The sequence below is a fragment of the Stegodyphus dumicola genome, chromosome 10, assembly GCF_044657685.1.
Source record: "Stegodyphus dumicola isolate Sdum_Otavi_A_Nest chromosome 10, ASM4465768v1".
NCBI lineage: Eukaryota > Metazoa > Arthropoda > Arachnida > Araneae > Eresidae > Stegodyphus > Stegodyphus dumicola.
The window spans coordinates 56934633-56959492 of record NC_140777.1 but is presented as its reverse complement, the minus strand read 5'-3'; the positions used below and the strand labels follow the sequence as shown (position 1 = coordinate 56959492).

The following is a 24860-nucleotide window of genomic DNA, read 5'->3' as shown; positions in this document are numbered from 1 at the left end:
ATCTATCTCTTGATAAGATCATCTTCAAATTTTTGAATACGATTTATATCACAGTGTAAATTAATTAGCTCCATTTTTTAATTTTGTGCAGCGTTTTCGGAATGAAAATAATCTAATATTGTGCTCCAGACCATTAAAACTTTAAACTTTTTTTTCAATTTCTTTTCATAATAGTACTAATTATGGGAAATGTATTCGAGGGCGGCACAACATTGCTTCGGGGCTGCATGTTGCTCTCAGGCTGCCAGTTTCAGACCACTGGCATAAATTACCTCAAAATATCTTCTTAAGTTATGCCAACATAAGTATTCGAAAGTTACGCCGTCTTGGTTGTTCGAAAGCGTTCTAAACACCGTTCATCATCCAAGGCGTTTATTGTTCAGATTGTTTGCTCGTAACCACAATATTCAAGAAGTTCGTGATCCGAGATCCAACTTTATTCTAATTTAAAACAAACGCAAAATAACGACCTGTTCCTCATGCTACTTGTTCTTAATCTGCTATTTGATTGCCCAAAGTGATGAAACCCAACTAAATTTCACACAATATACTGATTAGCTTGTACCTGACTGGTTAAGCGATCATAGCGAGGGGATATATTATTGGCACTAATTGATTATTTTCTCTTAATTTATTAAAATATGGTAGACTTTATAATCATTGAATTATTTTCATGGCTCAAATAAAATTTACTTTTGTTTTATTATATAAATATTCTATTGTTACGAGAATAAAGAAGAAAACATTCATGATTATTTATTAAGAAATTCTTTTCTTTGAATAAGAGAGTTTGAGAGTTTTATTGAAAACAGATAAAAGCACAGGCGAAAAAACATTTCTTCAATTTATCGTACTACACGCTTACTTGATATGTGCATTATCATAGTATTATTAAATAACGATTATTATTACTACATTGTATACCACATTAACCCATGTGATTTTCGAAATATTTTTCTTCTACTGAAAGCCAAATTTTCGGATCTTCTGGTTAATTTTCTCTCCTCCAGACGACTGGAAAATCATTGCTTTTACTGTTGACGACTTCGTCTCCTGGATTCAGGCCTCCAAGAACTGGAGGGGATACATCCCAGGGCCTTTCTGCTAGTACTGCATCATCACCTGTGAAGGATATCGAACGAAATAAACAGATGCTTTCTGGAATTCTCTTTTTAATTTTATTTCACTATTCTACCTAGCATACGTAAACGGAGAAAAGTAATACAACTTAAAGCTAATTCATTACTTTAATCGAGAATCTGAAATACAGGCAAGCCTTAGTCTAACATTTTATTGCTTTTCGTTCTTTTTTACAGTAGAAGGGGAGGTTTGTCTGGCAATTTTGCTAGTCGGTCAGTGCCATTACATCAACTGTATTTTCGCGCTTATTTCCCTGTCGATGGTACATTCTCGTAATTCTCAAAATACTTTAAGTCTTACTTTTACATTAAAATCACTGCAATTAATAATCGCACTATGATTTTCAATTGTTCAGTGGTTAATACTACGAATATTATTGAATTTTCGTAAAATTTCCTTAATTTTATCTATTATTATATTATAATCTCCCGAATTTCCTTTTTGTGTAAAGAATTACAGTATTCCTATAAATTTATAACATTTAAATGCATGGACTATTAAATTTTGCAAATTTTCAAACATTTGCACTGATTTTAAACCGATGAGAAACACGCAAATAAAAAAAATTAAGATCATTCTAAGGCAATATAAAGTTGCTTATCGACTAATTTGGAATTGTAATGCATTGAAATTAAGGTTATTAATATGTAAGGGTGTATTTATTTTTTTTGCTAGCCTGCTATTTTATGTTAAAGTTCTTACAATCTTTCTCCTTTTCCGTTTTCCTCCCAGAATGCAAATTTTAGTTCGCGCATATTCAAATGAGGTAGGAAAAGATCATATTAAAGAAAAGTTTTTAGATTGTTTAATCAGAGCGTGTTCCGCCTGCTGACGGCCACGTTATCAGTTGATTCTCTTCAATAGCAGTTCTGCCTGTAGCATTTCTAGCCATTAGGCTTATAACGCCGGTATTAGATCTGAGCCAAGTTACGCGTTACACAAATGAACATAGTGATAAGTCGCTTAGCTTTCAAATTGAATCTCGTTTTAGTTTATGTTTCCAAAGAAGGTGAAGACTTTACAAATATTCACATGTTTGCTTCAAGAGAGAAAGGAAGGTGTGGAGGTTTTTCATTTTAAATAAAAAGCTTCAAAAATTAACCTTTAAGAAAAGACACAAGGAAAGCAAAGACAAGCCGAAAACTAGACCTGTCGAGTAAAGCAATTTGTCGAGCTATAAATATAAAAGTTATTAAAAAATTTGATAAAGCGTTATTCTAGCGAGTACACACATTACAAAAGAGACTGTAAGAAAGAGTTAAAGAAAGAAAGGTGTAGAGAAAGGGGCCTTATTATTTTATAGACAGTGATATGCATGATGTAAATATATGTGCTGGGAAAATAAAAATAGGTTAATAAAATGTTACCTTTAATAATATGTTACTTGTTACTGCTTTTTATTTTGATATTTATTTTATTGCGGAGGCTAACAGCCAAACTCACAAAAACTCGAAGCATACGTAAATAAAATATTTAGAAAACTTTCTAAAGACTTCGAAATTTCGGGGCGAGAAATGTGAAAAATTAACTGCACTTCCTCCGAAATTCGAAATGCCATTTGGACCATTGCCTCACAAAAGCGAACACGACAGAATGCGATAATTCCTTACATTTTCCCTCACTTAAAAGACTAAAGGCCAGTGGGAAGAAGCAAGAAGTTCAAGTGACGGATAAAGATGTTGAGTACTGGTAGTCCGATGCAGGCTTGAGTCTCGATGAATATGCTAGTTGCATGGGAAGTTCCGCAGTTTTCACCAAGTGTAACATATACATACTAGTTTCCCTAAAAACATCTTTCACATAACATCCCTCTTCTTAGGCAGATAGCTCTAGCTAGTTTTGCTTATCTTATGCACGAAGAGAAGAAAAACGGGAATGGGCGCACTCAGCTGATCAATGTTTACGTTTACAGTTTAGCGTTGCTATTACTTTTTTTTTTTTTTAAATATTCGTTATAAAATTTACATTTGGGAAGTAAATTGATGAAGATATTCGCATTTGTCCCGGAAATTTTCACCTGTAAAAAGTGTTATTACTTGGAATTAAAAAAAAAAAAAAAAAAAAAAAAAATTTTTTTCTTCCCCACCCCTTGTCTTTTGGCATGTTTATTCTCAAAATTTATACGAATTGCTAACTCATAAGAACAGAAACTCAGTATTTGAGAACACAGAAATATATGAAAATGTTTAGTTTAATTATTTTCTGTTATTATTAAGCCGACGGAAGCAATGATTTGTAAAGCAATTTAAAATGGATTTCTAAGCGTTTATACTTTTATTTTGGAAAGCAGGCAGGATGTTATAGTTCGACCGTCTTAGCCGCCCAGTCGGTATGGTGGTCAGAGAAGCTGACTGCGATGCTGAAGGGCTTGGGTTCGAATCTCGGAGAAGGCATGGTTGTAATTGTCCGTCAAAGAAACCAGCACATCCGGCCTTGTATAGATTAATGGACTGGGTTACATTTGTAATTGTTCCCAATCTGCCATTGAAAGGAAAAAAAAAGTTCGACCGTCTGAAAACGCAATCTTGGTTGGCATTCTGCCAAAACACATAGACTCGTCCAAAAGGGGCGTTATTACTTGCTGCGACATAAAAGGTCACGTGAAAGTCTTTTCTTCTCCAGAAAGAGAGAATTTAGAAAGTCCCCATCCTTCCACCCTATTTTGAGAATAATTCGGTCCGAATGGTGCATACATGTTTGCGCTCATGGCCGCGGATAAGGCGGTCGAACTATACTTACATATTTAAAATTGCGAATTTTAAGAATCCAATAATACAATCAATTCTATATTATAAGCCTTATATTATGATCTAATTTTATAATTTACTATCTGTGAATTGTTTTAATAGATATTTTAAGATATTTTGAGATTTTAAGATATTTTGAGAAGAATAAGCATGAGTTGCCCACTTTAGTTATTCTTTATTGTTACTTATTATTTCCAGCGCTAGCAGTGACATCAGCATCTCGGTTAACATGATTAAAAAAGGCGAAAAGGGAAGAATGCTGGAGACAAAAAACAAATGTGTGTGTCGTGTACGCAACTCAGTTAATCAATGTTTACGTAATCATGCAATATTTTCGAAAATGAGAGCAACAAAAAACAACCCAAGAGAGACCACTAAGCAGACAAAAAAAATTTAGTTTTTGATGTTACCGATTCGTTATAGAATCGGAGGATTGCTAGTAAGTAAAACTTCCAGTCAAATCTGGAAAAGGCACGAAACTCGGTCGATCATATTTAGGTTGTACGAGTTATTGTCCCACACATTTTAGTTCGGGCGCCACTGTACGCCCTTGTCTGGCCATGTACAATCTTTTTCATGTCTCAATAAAATCCCGACGCAGCCTCTTGAGGCTGCAGGGAGTTATTGCCGCTAGATAGGAGTGGGCGTGGGACATACGCCTCTTTACCTATGTTGGACACCAGGCGTCCCCGCCCTCCGTAACCTGTAACCTGTAGAGAGTATCAAGATTTTCGAAGCAAGAAACATTAAAAAATTTATTGTGCCCTCTCTGGGATTTGAACCACGTAACTTCTGATTACCTGCTAGATATGGCAAGCATTTCTGATTACCATGCAAGGGAGAACACGATAATTCATTACAATACACTCCTTCTAAAATTATCCTGAATACATTGCTTTAGATTAGCTTCAGTTTTGTATAATATGTGATATTAATGTTTACTTTAGCTACAAAAGTATACTTGCATGCTGTACAAAAGTTACGGTTTTTTTAATTTAAAATTTTCATAACTTATGATACTCTGAGCTGGATATTGATTCCATATAATAAATAATATCAATATTATTAATTTCATAATTCACATTCAATCAAACACTAAAAAGTTTGATTGAAATATTCGCTATTAATACTCAGTATTAATAGCGAAATATTTCAGCAAAATATTTCTAAATTTTTACTTAATCAGCCGAATCGATGATTCGATATAATAGCAACAATACTAAAAATGATTATTATTGCATATAACCCGCAAACATTATAAATGTTTTCAAATTATAAGGCTTTTGAGAAGAAGACGCTTTCGAGAATTTTCATTTATATAAACATTCATGAAGTCATTATATAAAAGTAATAATGATATAGTTAAGAATTACTGCTCAATTTGGGGCATTACTCATTCGTTTAGATTGCGGTGTTGATGCGTTTTCGTCAACAGATCATGTGGTCAAGTTCTCAGCTCTGAGTCGCACCTTTAAATAAAAAATAACCAAAATGAGCTAAAAGCTTCAGCAGCTCAACTGAAAAGAGCAGCTTCACGGAGAAAAACAAAAGGGCCCTGGATTTATATTCTAGCTGGAACACCTACATTTTTATAAATTTGTGAAATAATTATGCTTTAAAAATTATTCCAAATATATTATTTATCAAAATTTATTTATTAAAATTTATTAATTATTAAAATTCAACCACAAAAAATATTGCGAATTTATTAATAATAAAAATTACAGAAGTAATTAATTATTAAATTAAATTAATTAACTGAATATTCAATTAAACTAATCGAACTAATTAATAATTGAATTATTAAGTTTATTAAATTATTAAATTAAAATTACTAAATTAAATTAAATAATAATTATACTTTATTATAATTATTATTAATTCATTAATCGTTAAAATTTATCAATCAAAAATTATTTATTAAATTTATGCATCAAAAATCATTATTTATCAAAAATTATTTTATCAAAATTTTTTTGGAACTCGTAAATCTAGTAATATATTTTCAGGCATTAAATCACTACAGATGATATAATATTCAGTAATAATTACTAAGATGGCACAAGAGTAAGACTATATTTTTGACAGTTGGTATTTGAAGCTGCATCCTTGCTAGCGGTTTTTGTGTAAGATAAAACCGGAATATTCCTTTGAGTTTTGATTCAACGGAAGGAATGTTTGCCAAGCAGTTTCTTTACTTTATTCACTATTCGTTTCTCAATTCTCACTTTTAAATTTGTAGCAACCGCGCTGATCAGATGTGCTGACAAGGAGAATACAATGATGAATTGTGTTAATATCACGTCTAATGTCATCAGGTTGATATCGATAAACGTATCACAAGTGTTAAAAATGATATTTCTTGCCGAAATTCAAAGTCTACTGGTGATAGCGATAACACGAGAAATTACTATTGTGTGCAAAATTAAGAGAATTTACTCATTATGTCGAATTTACGAAAAACTAATGGACAAACTTAATGAAATTTCGTATAAACATGCATTTATAACAGAAAAAGAGATGTACCATTCTAAAGCCGTTTTGTGTACGCATGATTATCAGTAAAGTTCAGAGTGCAAAAATGTCCGTAACCCACATTGTGATATTGAACTGAAAATGGGACAAATATTGGGTATAGTTCCCTCTCATAGCCAGACAGCTCTCGCAACATGGAGGCATGCTGGACAGGAAGCATCTGAGCCGTGCTTATGACAGTCGATCCCACTCGCGCAAAAAGGCCACCTCCAGGATCGTTCTGTAATGGGGATAGCGAGATGGACTTGCCCTTCCAAAAGCGTCAGAAATGCTCTATAACAGGGGTGGGCAGAATTTTTCAGGGTACGGGCTACTTCTAATTTTTTCAAGGTGTTGTGTTCCACTCGGTGGCATAGATGTGGTGAGCTAAAAGAAAGAATCAACAATATTTATTACAACTTAATAATAAATATGTAATATGAACTAACCTATTTAACCCTAGCCACCTTCCCCGAAAAAACGTACCCTTTTAAAACCGTGTTTAGAGCAAAACGCAAGATACAAGCATGATGATAATAGCCACAAATATAGTAATTTTAAATCATGCATTTCTTATCAAACAGTTCAAAATACATTAAAAAATAAATCATTTTCATCTTAAGTTAGTTCTCGTAGTTATAGGAGAATATTTAGTCTGCATACTGTCCTCCAATCTTGAATATCTCGGTGTATAATTACTACCTGCTAATCTTGCACTGGTTTCTAAATGATCGTAGGTTAGACGGGAACGATATGTTGTCTTAATTATATTCATCGTTGAAAAAGCGGATTCACACAGGTAGATAGAGACAAAGATGTTAAATGAAATGCAACTCTTTTAAAATTAGGATACTTTTCTTCGTCCAATAGATTTTATACGTTAATCTTAGGTTCTGAACTACGTGCTTTTAAAATTTGTCATTTTAAAGGAGAAATACTCCTTTCTTCTAGAGACAATATAATTTATATTTTCAGTTATTTCTTCCACATCAACATTGCCAAATGCGTAACACATGAATGTAATTCTAATCTAGTAAATTCTTGAAAATGTCTTTCGAAGTTTTATTATTTCATCATACTATTTCTCTTTGTTTAATGTAACTCCGTTTTTAAACAACTCGTCAGAAATAGTTTTGAAATTCTTAGTTCATTCTTCATCAACCTTAAAAATATTAGCTTCCTTAAAAATAATACCTTAAAAATAATAACTTGTTTTTGAAAGTGTTAACAAATACAATGAATTCTATTATTGTTTGACTTTTCCCCCTTACAATTGTAAATTCAATGTGTGAAGATGGCTTGTTATATCAGCAAGAAAAGCTAAATCCATCAACCAAACGTCATCGCTATGTTCAACGTACGCTTTATCATTTGATTCCAAAAAATCTTTTACCTCTTGTAGTAAGTCCCTGAATCTTTGTGAAAACATTCTCCAACTTAACCAGCGGATATCTGCATGATATAACAATTTTCCGTAATCAGTTTCGTTTTCTTCTAGTTGGGCCCGGACTTCTTCCTCTAATTAAGTTCACAATTTTCATGCTGATTTCCATAACACGTCGCATATTTAGAATTTTACAGCAGCAGAGGGCTGTTGGTGAATAATAAGTGATACGAAAGGAAATGCGGCATGTCATCGTCTCATACACAAAGCCAAAAATCCATTGACTGTGCCGGTCATTGATGGGGCCCCATCAGTTATCGTCGATACGACTTTATAAATTAGAATTTTTTCCTCAGGTGCAGTAAACATCTTCACCACATGTTTTCTTCTTTAGAGCATTATAATTAATACTTATTTTACACTCATGTCCTTAAAAAACATTCTTATAAAAATGCAAAGTTAAGAAACATCAACCATGTCCGTAGATTCGTCAAACTGCAAGGAAATGCAAATACAGTTAGTAATATCTTCGGTCAGCTGATCAGCCAGATCAGAATTCATCATTTCTAGACGGCGCATGGCGGTTCTAAGTGAAAGTTGTATGGCTTTCACTTAGAGTTGTATCGTTGTATCTACTTCAACTTATCTTAAAGTTGTATCGTTCCCATCTACTTCATTTTTGTTCTTGAATGAATCAAATAATGAATCGCTGGCTTCCAGAAACGCTTTTTTCTTATCCTTTCTCCATCTGCAAAAGGTTTCTTATGTTTTACTAACAAATGACTCATTAAAAAGATGCAACTGTTGCAGATTTACCTATAGTATTGGGTTTAATAAAATAATGATTGTTGTCCGATTAATTGCGATTTAAATTATTTAAACTTTTGTTTATGCAGTTCGCTTTGTAACGGAAAATATGTGTCAAAACTTGCATGCTTTTGAAATGCCTTTCAACGTTTCCTTTTTTTTGCAAATGCCACACTTTCATGACATATATGGTGCTCACATTTTGCATTCACCATTGTAAAGAAAACTGTTCTTCCCAATCTGTATTAAAACTGTAAGTTTTTCTACTCCTAACACTTGTTTTCGACATTGTACCCCTCTTTTAAAATATGACAGATTACTATTTTTACTACAAAAACACAAAATTGTCAAATTGAATGTTTGAAAACGATAAAACATAAAGATGTGGTTTAAACACTTGCTTAACATAATGCCTAAAATTATTTGGAAGTAGAAACGTAGAAGTTTTCCGCTCATGCACAATATAAAAACAAAGGAACGAGGTGCCTTTTTTCTGTTTGCGGCCTATGTTTTCTTTTTCTCCGCTCGGGCATAATGGAAGGAAAAGAAAACTTGGTTGCCATATATTAAGAAGTTCGCCAAGTGAATTATTCTTGGTCAAAGTGAAAAAATTTCGTGATAAATTTTTGAATTTCTCTGTAAATTTCGCACCAAATTTTACAAAATTTAATATCTATGCATAATTTGAGTCGTAGAATCGAAATATGGAACAAAATTGGTATGTTATTTCAGAAAAAGTCCGATTTTGTGTCAAAATACCTGTGTTAAACAATGCTATATATAAATCTAATATATATCCTAAGTCGCGCTTTCGAGACATGAAAAACGCAATTTGAATTTTGTCAATCGGCCCAGTAGAAGAGATTTAGAAGTGTCCTCCCCTTTTTTTTTGCGCAGTGTACATGTGTCGTCTATACATTCATCGAATCATTTGCTTAACACAAAACACTTCGCATCGGTTGTAAAAAGGCGATTCTTCAGTATAACTGTCGTCGGTGTTACATAAATATGTTTCTTTTAGTATGGGTACTTAGGTCTTAGTAAAGGCGGTCACCCCAAGATGTCTTCGTGGTCCACTGGTCGATCAGTATCGACTTAACCCCCACCTCTGCTCTATAAGTAAAAAGATCTGGCTGGCCAATCCAGGCAGCGAATATTCTCACTTTTCAGGTAATCGTCGACCAGCTGAGTCCTATGTGAAGAAGCATTATCGTCCATTAACAAGAACCCAGGACCAACTGCGCCTCTAAAATGTCGAACATAGGGCTCTAAGATATCCTCTCTGTTTCTCATAGCAGTCAGGATATGAAATTGTCAAATATATACAGGGGTGTGCGGCAGTCTAACATAATGCCTGCCCAAAGTATTTCACCTCTAATACCATAATGATCTTTTTCCCTGATGAAAGAGGGATGGTGTTCCCGGAACTCTCCAGATTCAGGTACGGTAAAATAATGTCCAAGATGAAATTAGACTCAATGAAAGAATGGTGCTCCGTTGAAGTCGGCTCCAAGGACCACGCTGAACGTGCTGTCTTGTGTGTCGCAGTGAACGGGACTCGAAAAGCGGATATTCTGGCGTACAGCCTCATCTCACGAAGCCTTCGGGCAACTGTAGACCGTGAAACTCGAGCTGCAGTGGCAGCATAGAGATCACGTGATAGATGTGTAATCCTGCGTCGTCCTCAGCTGAAATGTGCCAAATAACGATCCTCATTTGTCGTTGTGGACCTTGTTCGATCTAATCCAGATCTTTTCGATATAGATTCAGTATCCTGTTCTCATTGCAGATGACGCTGGTTATTACATTGAGTTGTGTAGCCACATGCCCTTGAGATTGGCCTGTCTCTAATCTACCGACAATTCTCCATCTCATTTCGTCATCCATGTGTTTATTGTTACTGATTTCAGCTGACACTATATAAAACTTACCCAATTCTTGCGAGAAAAACGGCGAATCTTGTGAAAGGAATATGAACATACAAATCGCCGAAAACTCCACGTGCGTTTACATCCTCTTCACAGTCACTGCTCCGAAGAGACGTACGAGTACGTTTATTTATTCAACTCTGAATATTTGCATAATTAATACTTTTGGTTCAATATTTATCGTAAAAATAGATATAATTTGTAAATTCACTTAGGCACCTGTATTTGTTACCTTAAGCATCAGAAAATATTACACAAGAAGAAGCTTGCATTAAAATATTTATTATTAGGGAATGATTCTATTATTTCACATTTACATTTGAACACTTCATTTACACACGCACACGAGCATACAGAGAATGTAGAATTACAACACTATATTACGACTTCACCGCTTGGACGCTGGTGGGCTAATGTACGCAATTACTGTAATAAAAAGGTCTCGGGATTGATACATTTAAAATATGCATCTAAAATTTCTTCAACTGATAATTAAGCCAGACTAATAGAGGGCGTTGTTAAACCCAGCGAGAAATGTAGAAGTCCTCTGCTTGAAAGATCCTCGCTTGATCCTGAAGATAATCGCGCTTAAAAATATTTTAGTTTTGTAAGTGATACATGGTTTAAAAATAAAAATTTATGTGTTCGACCGAAAATGGTGAAATTTTTAAATACTTCTACAGCACGGGCAGGAAACCGCTAGTTTCAAGCTTTTTTTTTTTTTTTTTTTCCAGAAGTTGCTAGAATTGTCATCGATATCTAGCAACAATCCTTATTTAATTTCCTTTTATGGTTTTCGAATAAATTCTTTTTTAGCGAACAAAGAATATTTCTTTGGCGGCTTCTCTATACGAGGAATATAAATGAGCAAAGAACATGCATTCATTTTTGTTTTCACAATAGAATTTCTTCTACAGAAACGTTTCAAATATACTTCATAAACCTTCTGGAACAACACGATTGAAAACAAGAGTTTTTGAATGGAAGATGTTTAAAGAACGCAGAGAGGGTGTCAAAGTTGAATCACGCTGTCTGCTTTAATGAATGAGAAATAATGTCCATCAAGTCAGAGAATTGGTGCTTTAACAATCATGGACACTACTAAATAAGTTTCTACATAATTTGGACACTTTCAAACAAATGTGAAAAACCATTTGTTTTGCGACTCGAGTTACCCAAAAATTGTTGACCTTTTCCCTAAAAGCAACAGCATTTTCAAGTGGCACTGGAAATGCTTTCGCCATGCTAGTCTGCCTTAAAATGCGTTATTATTGTTATTATTAAAACAAAGATTTACGTTTCGATATAGAAGCAGTTTAATGATCAAATGCATAGCGATCGATCGTTGAATCACGACCTAAAAACCTGTCAAAAATAAGTTGACACTGATCGCTTTCTTCACTTTCACTGCGTCGTGCATCATGAATTTCTATCAACTTTCCAAACTAACAATAAAGAACATTATATCAAATGCCATTTAATACCGTTTTTGCGGCATTTTCATTCCTAGAAAATGACCTTTATTGTGACGAATAACTTATGGATTTTGCTCGAGAGAGTGCCCCTGCTTACAACGTCCATGTAATTTTGGCTCAAGTTAAACTAATGCGGCTTCCCATGCTCCGTGATAAGACATTCGTGTACCCCTTTTGTACCACCGCTCTTTCTATTTTTGTATTTCGGCCTCGTAATTAACATTTTGAATCTATTGATGCAATAAATAAAAATTCACTGCGGATCCTGAAGGGATTTTACGACAAATGACTTTGAAATATGTTTCGATGATTGAAAAAAAAAATATCATAAATGCAGATACAGGTAAGAAGTAAGGCGAGCGCCTCTGTAGTACCACAGGTGAAGTATTGTTGAAATAGTTGACTAAGCAACTATGCTTCCATCCCAGTTTTGAAGGAGAATACCCCGTGAGGCGTCTAAAAAGCTTCCACTCCTCTTCCCCATCCACCAATCTTGAGAGGACTTTCAGCTGGCCGTGTATTTTGAGTGTTGTCTTGCCACACAGACACTTACATTTTCAAACATCTACGTCTTCTACGAGGTTTGCAGTTGGGCCCATCGGTATGGTAGTCAGCGTCACTGAACACTGTACTACTGGCCGGGCGGATTAGAATAAATGTATTGCAGTCAGAGGGGATTACTTAACGTTGAAAATGGTAGCACTTCTACGCCTCGTGCTTAATAAAGGCCATGGTAATGTTACGCAAGGCAACGAAGCAGAATTAGGAAAGAGTATACAAAAAATATTTTCAAAGTTAAAAAAAGAATGAAGAGGGGGAGAAAATTTGAATAGTTTAATTTCGGAAAATGGGCCAATAAGTGCATGAAAGTAGTTCAAAAACATGAAGAAAAAATTCATAATATTTTTCCAATTAATTTCTTAACATAAATAACATTAGAATGCTCAGTGAAGCGAAGACAATAGTGATTGAATTTCCAATAATTATTTTCGACTTTTTGTTTCTTGCCGTGTCAACATCTTAGAGCTTTAAAAAATAGATTATTCAGAAAACCGTTTAGTCATCGAAATCAATGCAATGCATGTTTTCTTTCCTCGCTCATTTGAAAAAGGAAGTCTGCTTAACAACAACAACAAAATAAATAAATAAAATAATATAAAAATAAAAACAAAATAAAAAGTCCATTTTCGTTTTAAATAGCCATTTCTAGACAAAATAATGTTGTAGTTTTACCCGAAAGTTTTAATGGCAGAGAATAATGTTAAAAAATAAAGTGCCTATAAATCATCGTAGACATAAAATCTAAATATAACAATTTTAAGTGATTTTTTTTTTCGTAAGGATTTGTAAACACAAGAAGAAATTTTTACCTCTGCATTTCATAATTTTGTATTACCTAATAAAATTTTACTGAAAAAGCGAGAAGGAAACTTAAGAACTGAAAATCTTGAAACTAGTAAAAATTAAGTCTACGTGTAGCAACTGCTTGAAATTTAAACTTATATTATTAATTACCAAAAGGGATAATTTAACTAACCGCTTTTAAAAAGACGTTTTAGTAGATTTTCGTAAAAACATACAGCAGTAAAAAAGATTAGAAAGGGGAAGGTACATATGTTTAAAAACATTAATTATTGATGATTTACAGATTCTGAATGCTTATATTCTCTTCTTGTTTTTTAATGACCATTTATTAGTTAATACAAAAGTGTGAAGTATAAAGATCAAAATATTATTTAATTCGTCTTGTACTGACAAGTCATTATACTAAAATTCATTTAAAAATTAAGATAGTCAAAAGATAGATTAAATAGATAATTTAATCAGATAACGCGTGTCTGCGATGTTATCATCATAGGATGATTTGTAAGTGCTTTATTTTTCACGACGATATTCTGTACAATGATGGTTCAAAACTGCGGAGCTTTTGCACCGTTTTATTTTCTACCACGATGTTTTGTATGTCTATTTTTCCATGCGTAGTTTTCCTCGCGATATTTTCGTCCATGATGTTTTTGGCTCGATGTTTTCAACAGTAAAGTGAGAAAAAGTGGCTTAGCAATCTCGCGAAAGAGCAAGTTTAGATAGACAAGTGAGTTTTACATATCCTGCGCTGCTGAGTTGCATGTTAGAAGCAGAAAAATTCAGTTTGTTAACATTTTGAAATCCCAAGCGGTTTACATCTTGAGCAAGGTTCCTGGACTTTATTCCTGTCGCAAATCTGAATATAAGAGGGAGGTGTTGAACTTTTATACTCGATGCTTGGCTTAAAAAGTACTGCCGTATACTATACACCGCCTCAAGTTTTATTCAAAACCTACGCTGAGGCTGCTTTTTTTGTCTTTTTAAATTTTACATTAATGTATTGCTTTCAATTCGATATCGTTGAGTTAATGGATCTCCTACTTCCCCGTGCTTTTCTCCTGAAAAAGGTATATTGTATTCCCCCTTTTTTCCGTCATTTATTTTCCAAAGAATGCGGTCACATTAAGAACATAGCAAGTGAGAAATTATCACGGATAAACTACTGGCAACTATTAAAATATAATTTCTTTAAAAGAAATCTATATTCCAATAACAAAACACAGTAATATAATTACAACATCTGACTGTTGATGGTCATCGATATTGAGCCGATATTGATGGTAAGTGCAACATATCTGTCTTTCTGGAAAAGCCCCAGGAGCACTTCACATGAATGAGAATTGACCGTACTTCCCAGAGGGACATTTGAGGAACGAAGGATAAGGGACGAACAAATTAGCAGCAGATAAGGCTACAGTGAGCTTGAACGTAAGTAATAGAAGTAAGTTGAAATCACGTGTTTGGAAAGTTCCTTAAGCGTAAGAACACCTGCTACCTAGGTAGCTTAATGAAGAATCTGCATAAAATACGTTTCAAATAATAAATGCAAGTGAAATTAAAATGGAGGAATTGATAATACAATAATGCATATACAAGCTGAATAAAAAAAATAGTCCAGGTGGAATAGTCCATTTTACCAATAAACTATCCCTCAGAAAAACTATGTACAGCAGAGGAAAGGGAAAATTACGCGAATAATTTAAAAATTTTCAGAGCCTGATGCTGAAAAGCTAGGGAGAGACACGCCAAAGGGAAAGATCGGCGAGGAAATACGATAATGACAATAAATGTTGTCCCGGAAAAATTTTTGTTTTCGCTAGTTAGGCATAAAACCGATCATTCACTTATTGCTTATACTCCAGACATTTAAAGATCTATACATTTTAGCAATTCTATTGTGCATCACTTACCTAACCATCGAGTAGAAAGCACTCTTCGAAAACGTTCCAGGCACGAATTCCCGGGTGCTCCATGTAAAGTTTTCATATGGAATACGATGCAATCACCAGGCTGGAAGATATAAATTAGAATATTAAACTCTAGAAATGTTTCCTACTGTTTGTTATTTCAGTGCTGTTGGATCTCAGTAAAAACACACACACACACACACAAATGTGTGTAAAGTGAAATAATATGCTTTGATACACCTTTCGAAAGAAATCATATGAAAAACCACGAACATTTTCCTATAGTTCCTTTATACAGATCCAAAAGTGCTTACCTGGCCTTATTTTCGCAATAGTTGGCAGTAGAAGGTGGTCATAAAAAAACTTCCTCAAAAAAACTTTTATTCGAATTCTAAGTTTTGAACATGCGCGCCTTCGCAGACTATAAACATTGCATGTAGGAGATTGTTGACAACAATGACGAACGTAATTTGCTGTAAGTACAGGAGGCATTTCTTGTCCCACCACTGTGGTGTTTGAAGGCCGGGAGTGGTGACACTGGTGATTCAGTGTAGCAGTGGATTAAACAGTTCTTTTCAAAAGTTTGCCGTCTCGGACTGGGGCCCCTGGGCGGTGGCAGGTGTGAGGTTTTATTTCCTCTCAAGGGAACTTTTTGACTGGATGACCCGCCTCCCACCTCATACGGGGGTTTCTCAGACGGCAACATGTCGTGTAGAGCTAGAACAAAGATTGATAGCGGAACACGTACTCGAGTACTTATTTACTTCACGCTTTATGACATCTTTCAATTCTGGCAAATCTCGAGGAATTGATGTGTGCACCTTAAATTTTAGATAACCCCAGAAGCAGAAATCCATCGGAGTGAGGTCGGGGATCGCGGTGGCCACGAATCTGTAAAGGTACGGGAGATGACTCTACCTTGAAAACGTTGTACACCTTGAAAACTTGTAATTCCAATGAAAAAGTTTTCATTCTCCTCTCTTGTGTTGTCATTGACAAAGGTATTTTTTTTTTTTTTTCGTTTTTCAGCATTAATTATTGCTGTTTTTCAGTGCTGATCATTTTGCTCAGGAAAAAATGGAGTGTTGCAGTTAAAAAATTTTGAAATTTCTTCACTGTAACTGTAACCGGAAGAGCTCGATTGTTTAAAATCATCACAACCTCAAGCGCATACCTTTAAATAACAATATATAAAATTTTATTTGGATTAATTGAACGGGTAGGCGGCTAGGGTTCATATATTGGAGAAATTCCTTTTATGACCACCCTATACTTCCACCTGCAAAAATACTGCACATAACGCAAAGATACATGTTCCTACGTTGAGGTAAGTAGACTCCTCGAAGAACAAAGGCTATCCACACTGTAGTTGGCTATGACGTAGAAAATATATACATTCAGATAATCACATTTATGTTCCAATGTGGCATGCAGATGGCACCAAATAAATAGTTTTTAAAGTTAATAGCTTGAACTGCAACTAAAATTTCAAGTGGTATATTAATTTTAGGAGTACAAGGATGTTACACGTTTAAAAATATGCAAATAATTTACATTTCGAAACTTCCACAATTTTTTTAATTTTCATATGTGAGACTAACAGTTTTTAGGGAGAAGCAAGAATGAAACTTAAGCATTGCAAATCTGGAAGTTAGTAAAAACTAAGCCTACGTATAACAACTATTAGAATTTTAAACTTATTCTGTTAATTATTAAAAGTGATAATTTTACCAACTTCTTTAAAAAAGTGTTAGTTAATTTTCATAAAAATATACCAATAAAGAAAGCTCAGAAAGAGGAAATTAGATCAGTTTAAAATGCTATCAACTGCGGTACGTAGCATTAATTATTGCTGATTTCCAGATTCTGAATGCTTCGGTTTTCCTCTTGTTTTTCAATAAACATTTATTAGTTAATGCAAAAATATGGAATATAGCGATAAATGTAGCGTTACTTACTTCTTCTTGTGCTCGGAAACCATTATGCTGAAATTCATTAAAAATTTGTATAGTCAGATAACGCATGTCTGTCATCATACGACGATTTGTAAGTGCTTTGTTTTTAAGTGCAATATTTGTACGACGACGTTTTAAAACTGAGAAGTTTTTGCACCGCTTTACTTTCTACCACGATGTTTCCTACTTTTGTATGACGGCGTTTTTCAATTGCGTTGTTTTTCCTGCTATATTTCCGTCAGCGATGCTTTCACCTGTAACCGGACGAAATATCTCCTGACAATTTCACAAGTACACTTTGTAAGTGCTTTTTTCCCACGGTATTTTGTATGAAGATGTTTTAAAACATGGAGGTTTTTGCACCGCTTTCTTTTCTAGAAAAATGTTTTAGAATTGCGATGTTTTCTTCTTATTTTCTTGTAACACACGACGTTTTATTTATTAGAGACGTAAAGGTGCAGGGAAAAATAAAGCGCATTTGAAATACACAGAAAACACGAGTCTATGAATCTTATTTTATGCATATAGTTCTTAAAAAAAACTAGGCCTAATTTTTCACTAATGCATATCTGCATTATGAAGTGCTTGCTTTGATGCAATTTAAGCTGTTTACGTACCTAATTTAATTTATTCCGGTGGCAGCTATATGAAGCTTGCCCAAAAAATGCAGTAAAAAGATCATTTTAGAAAGCTTAGCAAACATCATCAAGTTTCACGATATCGTTTTATTACTCCGTCAAGTTATATATCCTTCTCCCAGATGTCACCCAGTTTTCTTTTCATAAGTTACAGCAGACCGTGACTACAAGAAAAACTGGGGATATATATTCGCCATTCCAAAATGGAAACTGCGGAAGTTTCAGTTTCACCGCATCAGAACTTGTTTTCCTTGCCATCGTAAACATTACAGGAGAGCGGATTTAGCTACAGACGTGCCTTCTATCGTTGAAATACTATATTCAGAATTGGATGCAAAGTGTTTCTTCGTGCTGCATCACGTGCGGTTAAAATTCCAGCGAAGGATGGATGTAAAGAATTATGGCATTTAAAATGTATTTTTTCCCCCACCTTCTTCCTTTAATGCATACCAATACGCATTGAAAAAAGATTTTTTTTTTTTAAAACTTTTGAGGTTGTATTACTATTTACGTTTTGGTAGTTATAAGTGAGGAAGAGAATACAGGGCACATCATTTTCACCTTCTGTTAAATCCTACTCATATATAATATATATGTATAAAACATACTTGCATACGTGTGTATGTAAACAAAAGTTGAGATATTTGAAATTAAGATGATATCTTTTTAAAATGTTTGTAATTTTTATTTTGGAGTCACTTTGGAGCAGGTTATATCTTGATGAATAATTAAATTATAAATTTTTTAAAAACTTAGTTTGTTTCACTTTTAATGTACTCTGATATATTTAAATTTTCTTAATTATCTTAATTGGCGTTTTCTTTAAACTTTTATTTTAAAATGTTTCTGTTATTTACTATTCAATGTGGTTCTGTTGAAAATTCTTCGGCTGCTGTTGAAAATTCTTGGTGTAGAAAAAGACCAACGAACTTTCAACATTTATTTATATTTTATATGAGTTATATTAATTTTATTGAATTGTTTGTTTTTCTTGTTAAATTTTACTGAATTTTTCAATTGTGAAATGTTTTGTCTTCATGTTTGTTTTTACTATTCTCTGTTAGAAGGCTGTCTCCCTTTCATGACCCAATTTTGATTTAAGTATTATCGCTTGATTGTATAAAATAAATAGGTATACAATACAAAAGAAGTAGTTCTCAAACTAGCGTCCCATTATGCGCTTTGAGCTTCAAAAACTGACGGTAATATTTTAAACATAAAAAACACTTAAATCCAACACATATTCAAAATAGTGTTTGACAGTATAAAAATAAAAAAAAGCAAAATTGTTTCAGTTATAAACCACAATGAATAAATAACTTTTTTTGTACTTTAAGGAAGTTTTAAATTTAGAAAATATGTGTCATTATCAGTTCAGAAACAGGCTGTTCCATTTGCTTCTCTCGATACTCAAGAGAGACGTGAATTTTTTGTAAATTCTTTATATATTATTTGTATATTATTTCTTTATATATTATTTATTATTAGCACCAATTTTTACATTTTTTACGTTTTGCATTTCTCAAGCATATATTGCAAAACTGATCTCATTTGAATAATTGCAGTAAATTTACTTTTGTCTCGTAAATTTGTATATATTTTCTTAGCTACTGGTTTTAGAAAAAACTAATCTGGCACCTTTCCTGTTATTAAAGAAGGGCCAATTTCTTTTCAAAGATGTATTTTGCTTGCTATCTTTTCATTATTTCCTCTGCTTTTTGCCAGAATTAGTTTTAAATCTAAGTTATAACGTCTACAGTAAAATGTTCTAACATTTTAAATTCGTCACCATTTTGTCATAAAAACGACCTTAGATGATTCCCAGAAGCTTTCTCTGGATATTATTAGATACTTCTACACAATTGGACCGAACGAAACATGCTATTCAGCATTCATTAATCAACCCGCTAACTTAAATACTTAAGCCTTAACAAGTTCTGATTGAAACATCAAATAAGGGTGATTAATTTTTGATACGCTAATCAATTTTTTCTTAGATACTTTAATGATTTCACCAAAGTTTTTTTAAATGAATATTAACATCCCGTTCAATTGGCATTTTACTCAAGTCTAAATTTCCACTTTTAAGATCTCTTAAAATGTTCCCCACCTTAAATATTTTTCTTTAGATAGAATAATCATTACTTTTTCTCCCTTTGAATTCACTCATTATATAAATATAAAATAGTATATATATATATATTCCTTTTTATTTCATTTCCGTTTCCTTTTCATACATTTTTAATTTTACCCTTTCGTCTTATGTGAATATAATTTTATTCTCCTTTTCTTACTTGTTGTATTATTTTTACAAATTTTACATTGAATTAATATGTTTAAAGGTGACGGTGTCGGGGAACATTTTTCTCCAGTAAGAAAATACATGCGACATGCGACGGAGGACGTGGGCACCACCCCTCTACCAATACGGTTAATTGGTATAGCGCCACGTCCACCTTTATCTAGATAACCATACGTGTTCATTGTGCTAATATACTAATATATAAATATACATACAAATTTGGTACTTCATACAGTGGCGTTAAAGCTAATTAATGTTAGACACTGGATAATACATTGCCATGTTACAACGTGTATGCAAAAGCATGGATACGATAGCATATATACATAACGTGGGTACTCATATGTTGAGTACACTATGACCCTTTGAAGCATTATCATTAGATTACAGAAGACATGTACATACTGAAATATTAGGTGCGCAATGTTATGCGGGAATAAGTAATTAGTACAGTGAATTAAAAGTTAGACCCTAGATTAGTACTGTGTAGTACAGTGTCTTTGGTGCAATTAATTTTAGAGTGGGGCTCTAGTTAGTTCTTTGCGATACGGTGCCGTGTTACAGGATAAAATGTGCAGATGCATAGTTACGTTATCATATATACAGAACATAAATTCATATACATATATACAGACACATTAGGTACATGATTATTCAGTGCGTAATAGATGTATATTAACTATACAGTGCCAAGATATGTGATAACACTAGTAGATACATGGGTACAATTACATATAAACAAGGACATACACAATTACATATGGACAAAAGCGTATATACGCTTATATTTTGGTACACAATAGTCATTGGTGACATAAACATTTGGTACTTACTTCATATACTTAAACTCTAGATCCTTAAAATAATGTTATAACTAGTAATAGGTGCTTATTTAATTTCATAATAGGACACTACGTTGATATTTTGCCTTACTGTGTCACGTTACGTAGAAATGTATGCGGGTGCATGGGTACAGCTTCCTATTTACAATGCTATACTGTTTTCCTATTTACAATGCTATACCTATTTACAATGCTTATATCAGTCGATTTCATAATCAATAGGTACATGGCACATTTATATACATGAGCAGATGGTACATTGTAGAGTGCCGTTGAGGATAAGTGATGCAATTAATTTTATAGTATTTTAAAAATAATGCATTTATACGCAATTATAGGGTGCATAATTGTCATTGGGTACATATACAATAGGCGCATAATACATATACATATTCATATATTAGTTTCTTAATACAATGCTAGGGCAAGTAATTGATGCTGTTATTTTTACATGTTACATGATGCTGTAGGCGATTGGATGGATAAACTAATATATATACTAATATACATATACACAACTTTTAGGCACATAATAATCACTAGATTCTCAGACATTAGGTACATGGTATACATATACATATATAAACAGATGGTTCATAATACAGTGCTATGGAAAGTAATAAATGCAGTTAATTTTATAGTAAAATTCTAGTTTAACTCTATGCGAAACGGCTTCATGTTACACAGTGTTAAATACTGACGCATGAATACAGTAATATTTCTACTTGTTAATACTATATATATAAAAATATACAAATATTTTTAGGTGCATACTTAACATAGGATACATAATTATTAGATGCACTATGCATATACGTACATAACACATAAGATTAGTACAATGCTGGAACAATTCATTGGTGCTGTTAGTTTTAGTGTAAGATCCTGGTTTAACGCTATGTGGTACAGTGCCATGCTACAGGATGATATGCTCGGAGCCATGGATGCAGTTATATACATACTAAAACACGTATACACAATTATTAGGCACGCAGTAATCATTGGATTTATAAGCATTATATACATGGTACATATACAGACGATACATAATATATAAACAAATATATATATATAATATATAATAATAATGCTATAGAAGTTAGTTAATGCAATGGGGTTTTTAGAATTAAGACTTTAGACTAACCCTATGCGGTAAAGTGTCATGTTGCGTGATGTTATATTCGAATGCATGGTTACATTATCATATATACGAGGATATATATACATATTATTAGGCACATAGTAATCATTGGGCTCACAATCTTAATGCACATAGTACCTTAGTCTCGTAGACTTGAAAGTACGTAATAAGGTTCAAATGGTGCTATTAATTTGATGATGCTAAATAATATTAATACAATAATGCAGCAATGATTAATACAGTTAATGATCAATACAGTAACATTTATACTAGAACATATATATACAAGGCGCATAATTACATTGAGTATAGAAGCATTGGGTGCATTATACATATACATACATAAAACATAACTACATGGTGATGGTACTTAAGATACATTTATAAACAGGTACAGATGGTCCTTATTTACATATTGCGGTACAGATAATAGACATAATTCGTTTGGTTGGCATAATGCAAATTGATTAAATAGTTTATTCTTGCTATATTACTAGGAGTATTGGACACTCCTTACGATAATTCACAGTTATTTTGTGGTGTTGGTAGTTGGTGCTAGACACTGAATTACTATTCGTCTATATGGCTAAGTATGACACAGGTCTGTGTTAAGATCGGCCAGTTTATCCATTAAAAGCCCTATTTTTCTAACCAAGTGCTTCTGTTTTATCAAAAACTTACAGAAAGCTTGTCGATTGGTCGACGGAAGGTTGATGTGTGGCCCTTCTGTAAGGGGACAGGAGGTCAGATAATGCTCCGGAGAGCCAGTCTGTCCACAGGCGCACTGGCTAGTGTTACTTATCCCGCGTTTGTTAAAGTACTCGGGAAATGGTCCGTGACCCGTAATGTATCTTACCAATTGCATGTTTGAAAAATTTTTGGTAGTGTCCACGTAGCTGACATGGTAATAAGTCCGTCGGCCGGTATCGCTGTTATCCCATGTCTGCTGCCATTTCCCGACTGCCTTTAAGCGCAATGTTCTTTTCAGGTAAGACACTGGCCATGGGATGTTGATTTGTTGAGATGTTGCTCCTGTGGCAGATTCTTTGGCTAGACAGTCAGCCAACTCATTGCCGTGGTGGCCGGCATGCGCTTTGATCCATTCAAGTCTTGTATGGAGTTGGGAATTTTTTCGCAGATCTTCCTGTATTCCCTGAATAATATCGGAGGGGTGGTCGTGGTTTCCTATTGCGTATAGCGAAGAAAGACTGTCTGTCTTTATTGTAGCGTTGCGGGAGTGGTGGGATTGCAGGTAGCGGATTGTCTGCTTGCTTAGTTTAAATTCATCTTACTAAAAAACGTTTCTGGCATAGTAACTCTTACTTGAGAAAAAGACAAAACACCTTCGCATTTATTAATTATTGTTAATGGATCGGAGGTTGGTTTGTTTCCCTTGAAAAGTCAACTAATTTCCAGTCAATGACGATAATTACTTGGTTTATTGATTACATTTTCAATTTTAATTATAGCTTTTTAAAAGTTTCTATTTCCAATTTATTCCAGTTTCATTTTTGATGTTTCCATTTTAAAAATTTTCAAGATTCATATTTTAATTATGATTATAAGTTACTTCATTTCAATAGAATGGATTATTTAATATAATTATTTAATATACCTTTATTAAAGGTATATTAAATAATTATATTAAATTAGTAAATAATCCATTAGTAAATAAAGTTAGAAGTACTGACGTAAGAACATTGAGAAATGTAGAAATATTTGATGTCGCATCATCTACCAGTAAATAGCACAGAACGTAAATCCATATTGAAGAGGATGAAATCTGATTGCGTAGAATGCTAAAATGTTGAATCCATAATGACTAGGAAACTTAGCAGCCGAGTAAGATTAAACATCCACTTTTAATTCAAGTCACATTTGTAACCGCAATTCACTTGGCACTTTAATAGAGTCTATTTCCAGAATATTAACATTTTTGAAACTATTACGTTAGAAAAAGAACAGAATGAAAAGCGTCCAAGAGGCTGAGAGGTAGACGCTAAAGTGCGCAATTATCCAATATCGAAACTCACCAACAGAAGATTTTGGTTTAGGCTAGAAAGGTCTCAGTTCTCGAAAATTTGAGTTCAAGTTCCGTAATTAGTTACGGCATCAATATTACGAAAGCCATATGCGACATAGATTAATCTAGAAATAGCGCAGTCAGAAAAGTTATTACTATTTTTATAACAAAGAGTAAATATCCAAATTAAAAGTGAGGACTTAAGAGGCTATTATTAAATTAAATTATAAAGCTAATTTACATATTTTTTACCTTATGTAGATGTTGAACAATTTCGAAAAGTCGTTGAAGACAGATGTTGCGGTATTTTATAAAAATACTTGAAGTTATGATGATACGTAGCAGATTCAAAATAAAGAAGAAAGTTACAGTTGTAGCAGAATTTAAATATTTCTTTTATATCTTGGTTAGCAAACACCTTAAAATTGACGCAAATAATTGGACGTTAAAAGCGTGTCTGTTCCAGAACAGCTACATCGGCACTGATCATAATTTTGAAGAGAGACGAAGCAGACGCTAGGTGGCCGAGAAGCGGAAAGAAATGCGACGTATTTCAAAATGAAAGCTTAGTTGGAAATGAGTATTTCTATTTGCAGTTTTGACTTCACGTTCGGAATTAGTTGCGGCATCCAGCGCTATATTGAAGCTCAATTAACACAAAACCCCCTTCGGGATAATGTGAAGATATTGCT

The 24860-nt window shown here is 33.5% G+C and overlaps 1 protein-coding gene across 1 annotated transcript in view; it reads right to left on the bottom strand.

The window, feature by feature from the left end:
- Positions 1-731: 731 nt before the first annotated feature.
- Positions 732-24860, bottom strand: part of LOC118193528 (uncharacterized) — a 146520-nt gene continuing 122391 nt past the window's right edge. The window contains exons 4-5 of the mRNA XM_085824948.1: positions 15271-15370; positions 732-1122 (exon numbers count right to left, since the gene is read on the bottom strand). Of these exons, the coding sequence (XP_085681074.1) occupies positions 992-1122; positions 15271-15370 (231 nt within the window). The 3' untranslated portion in view covers positions 732-991. The remainder of the gene's footprint in view (positions 1123-15270; positions 15371-24860) is intronic.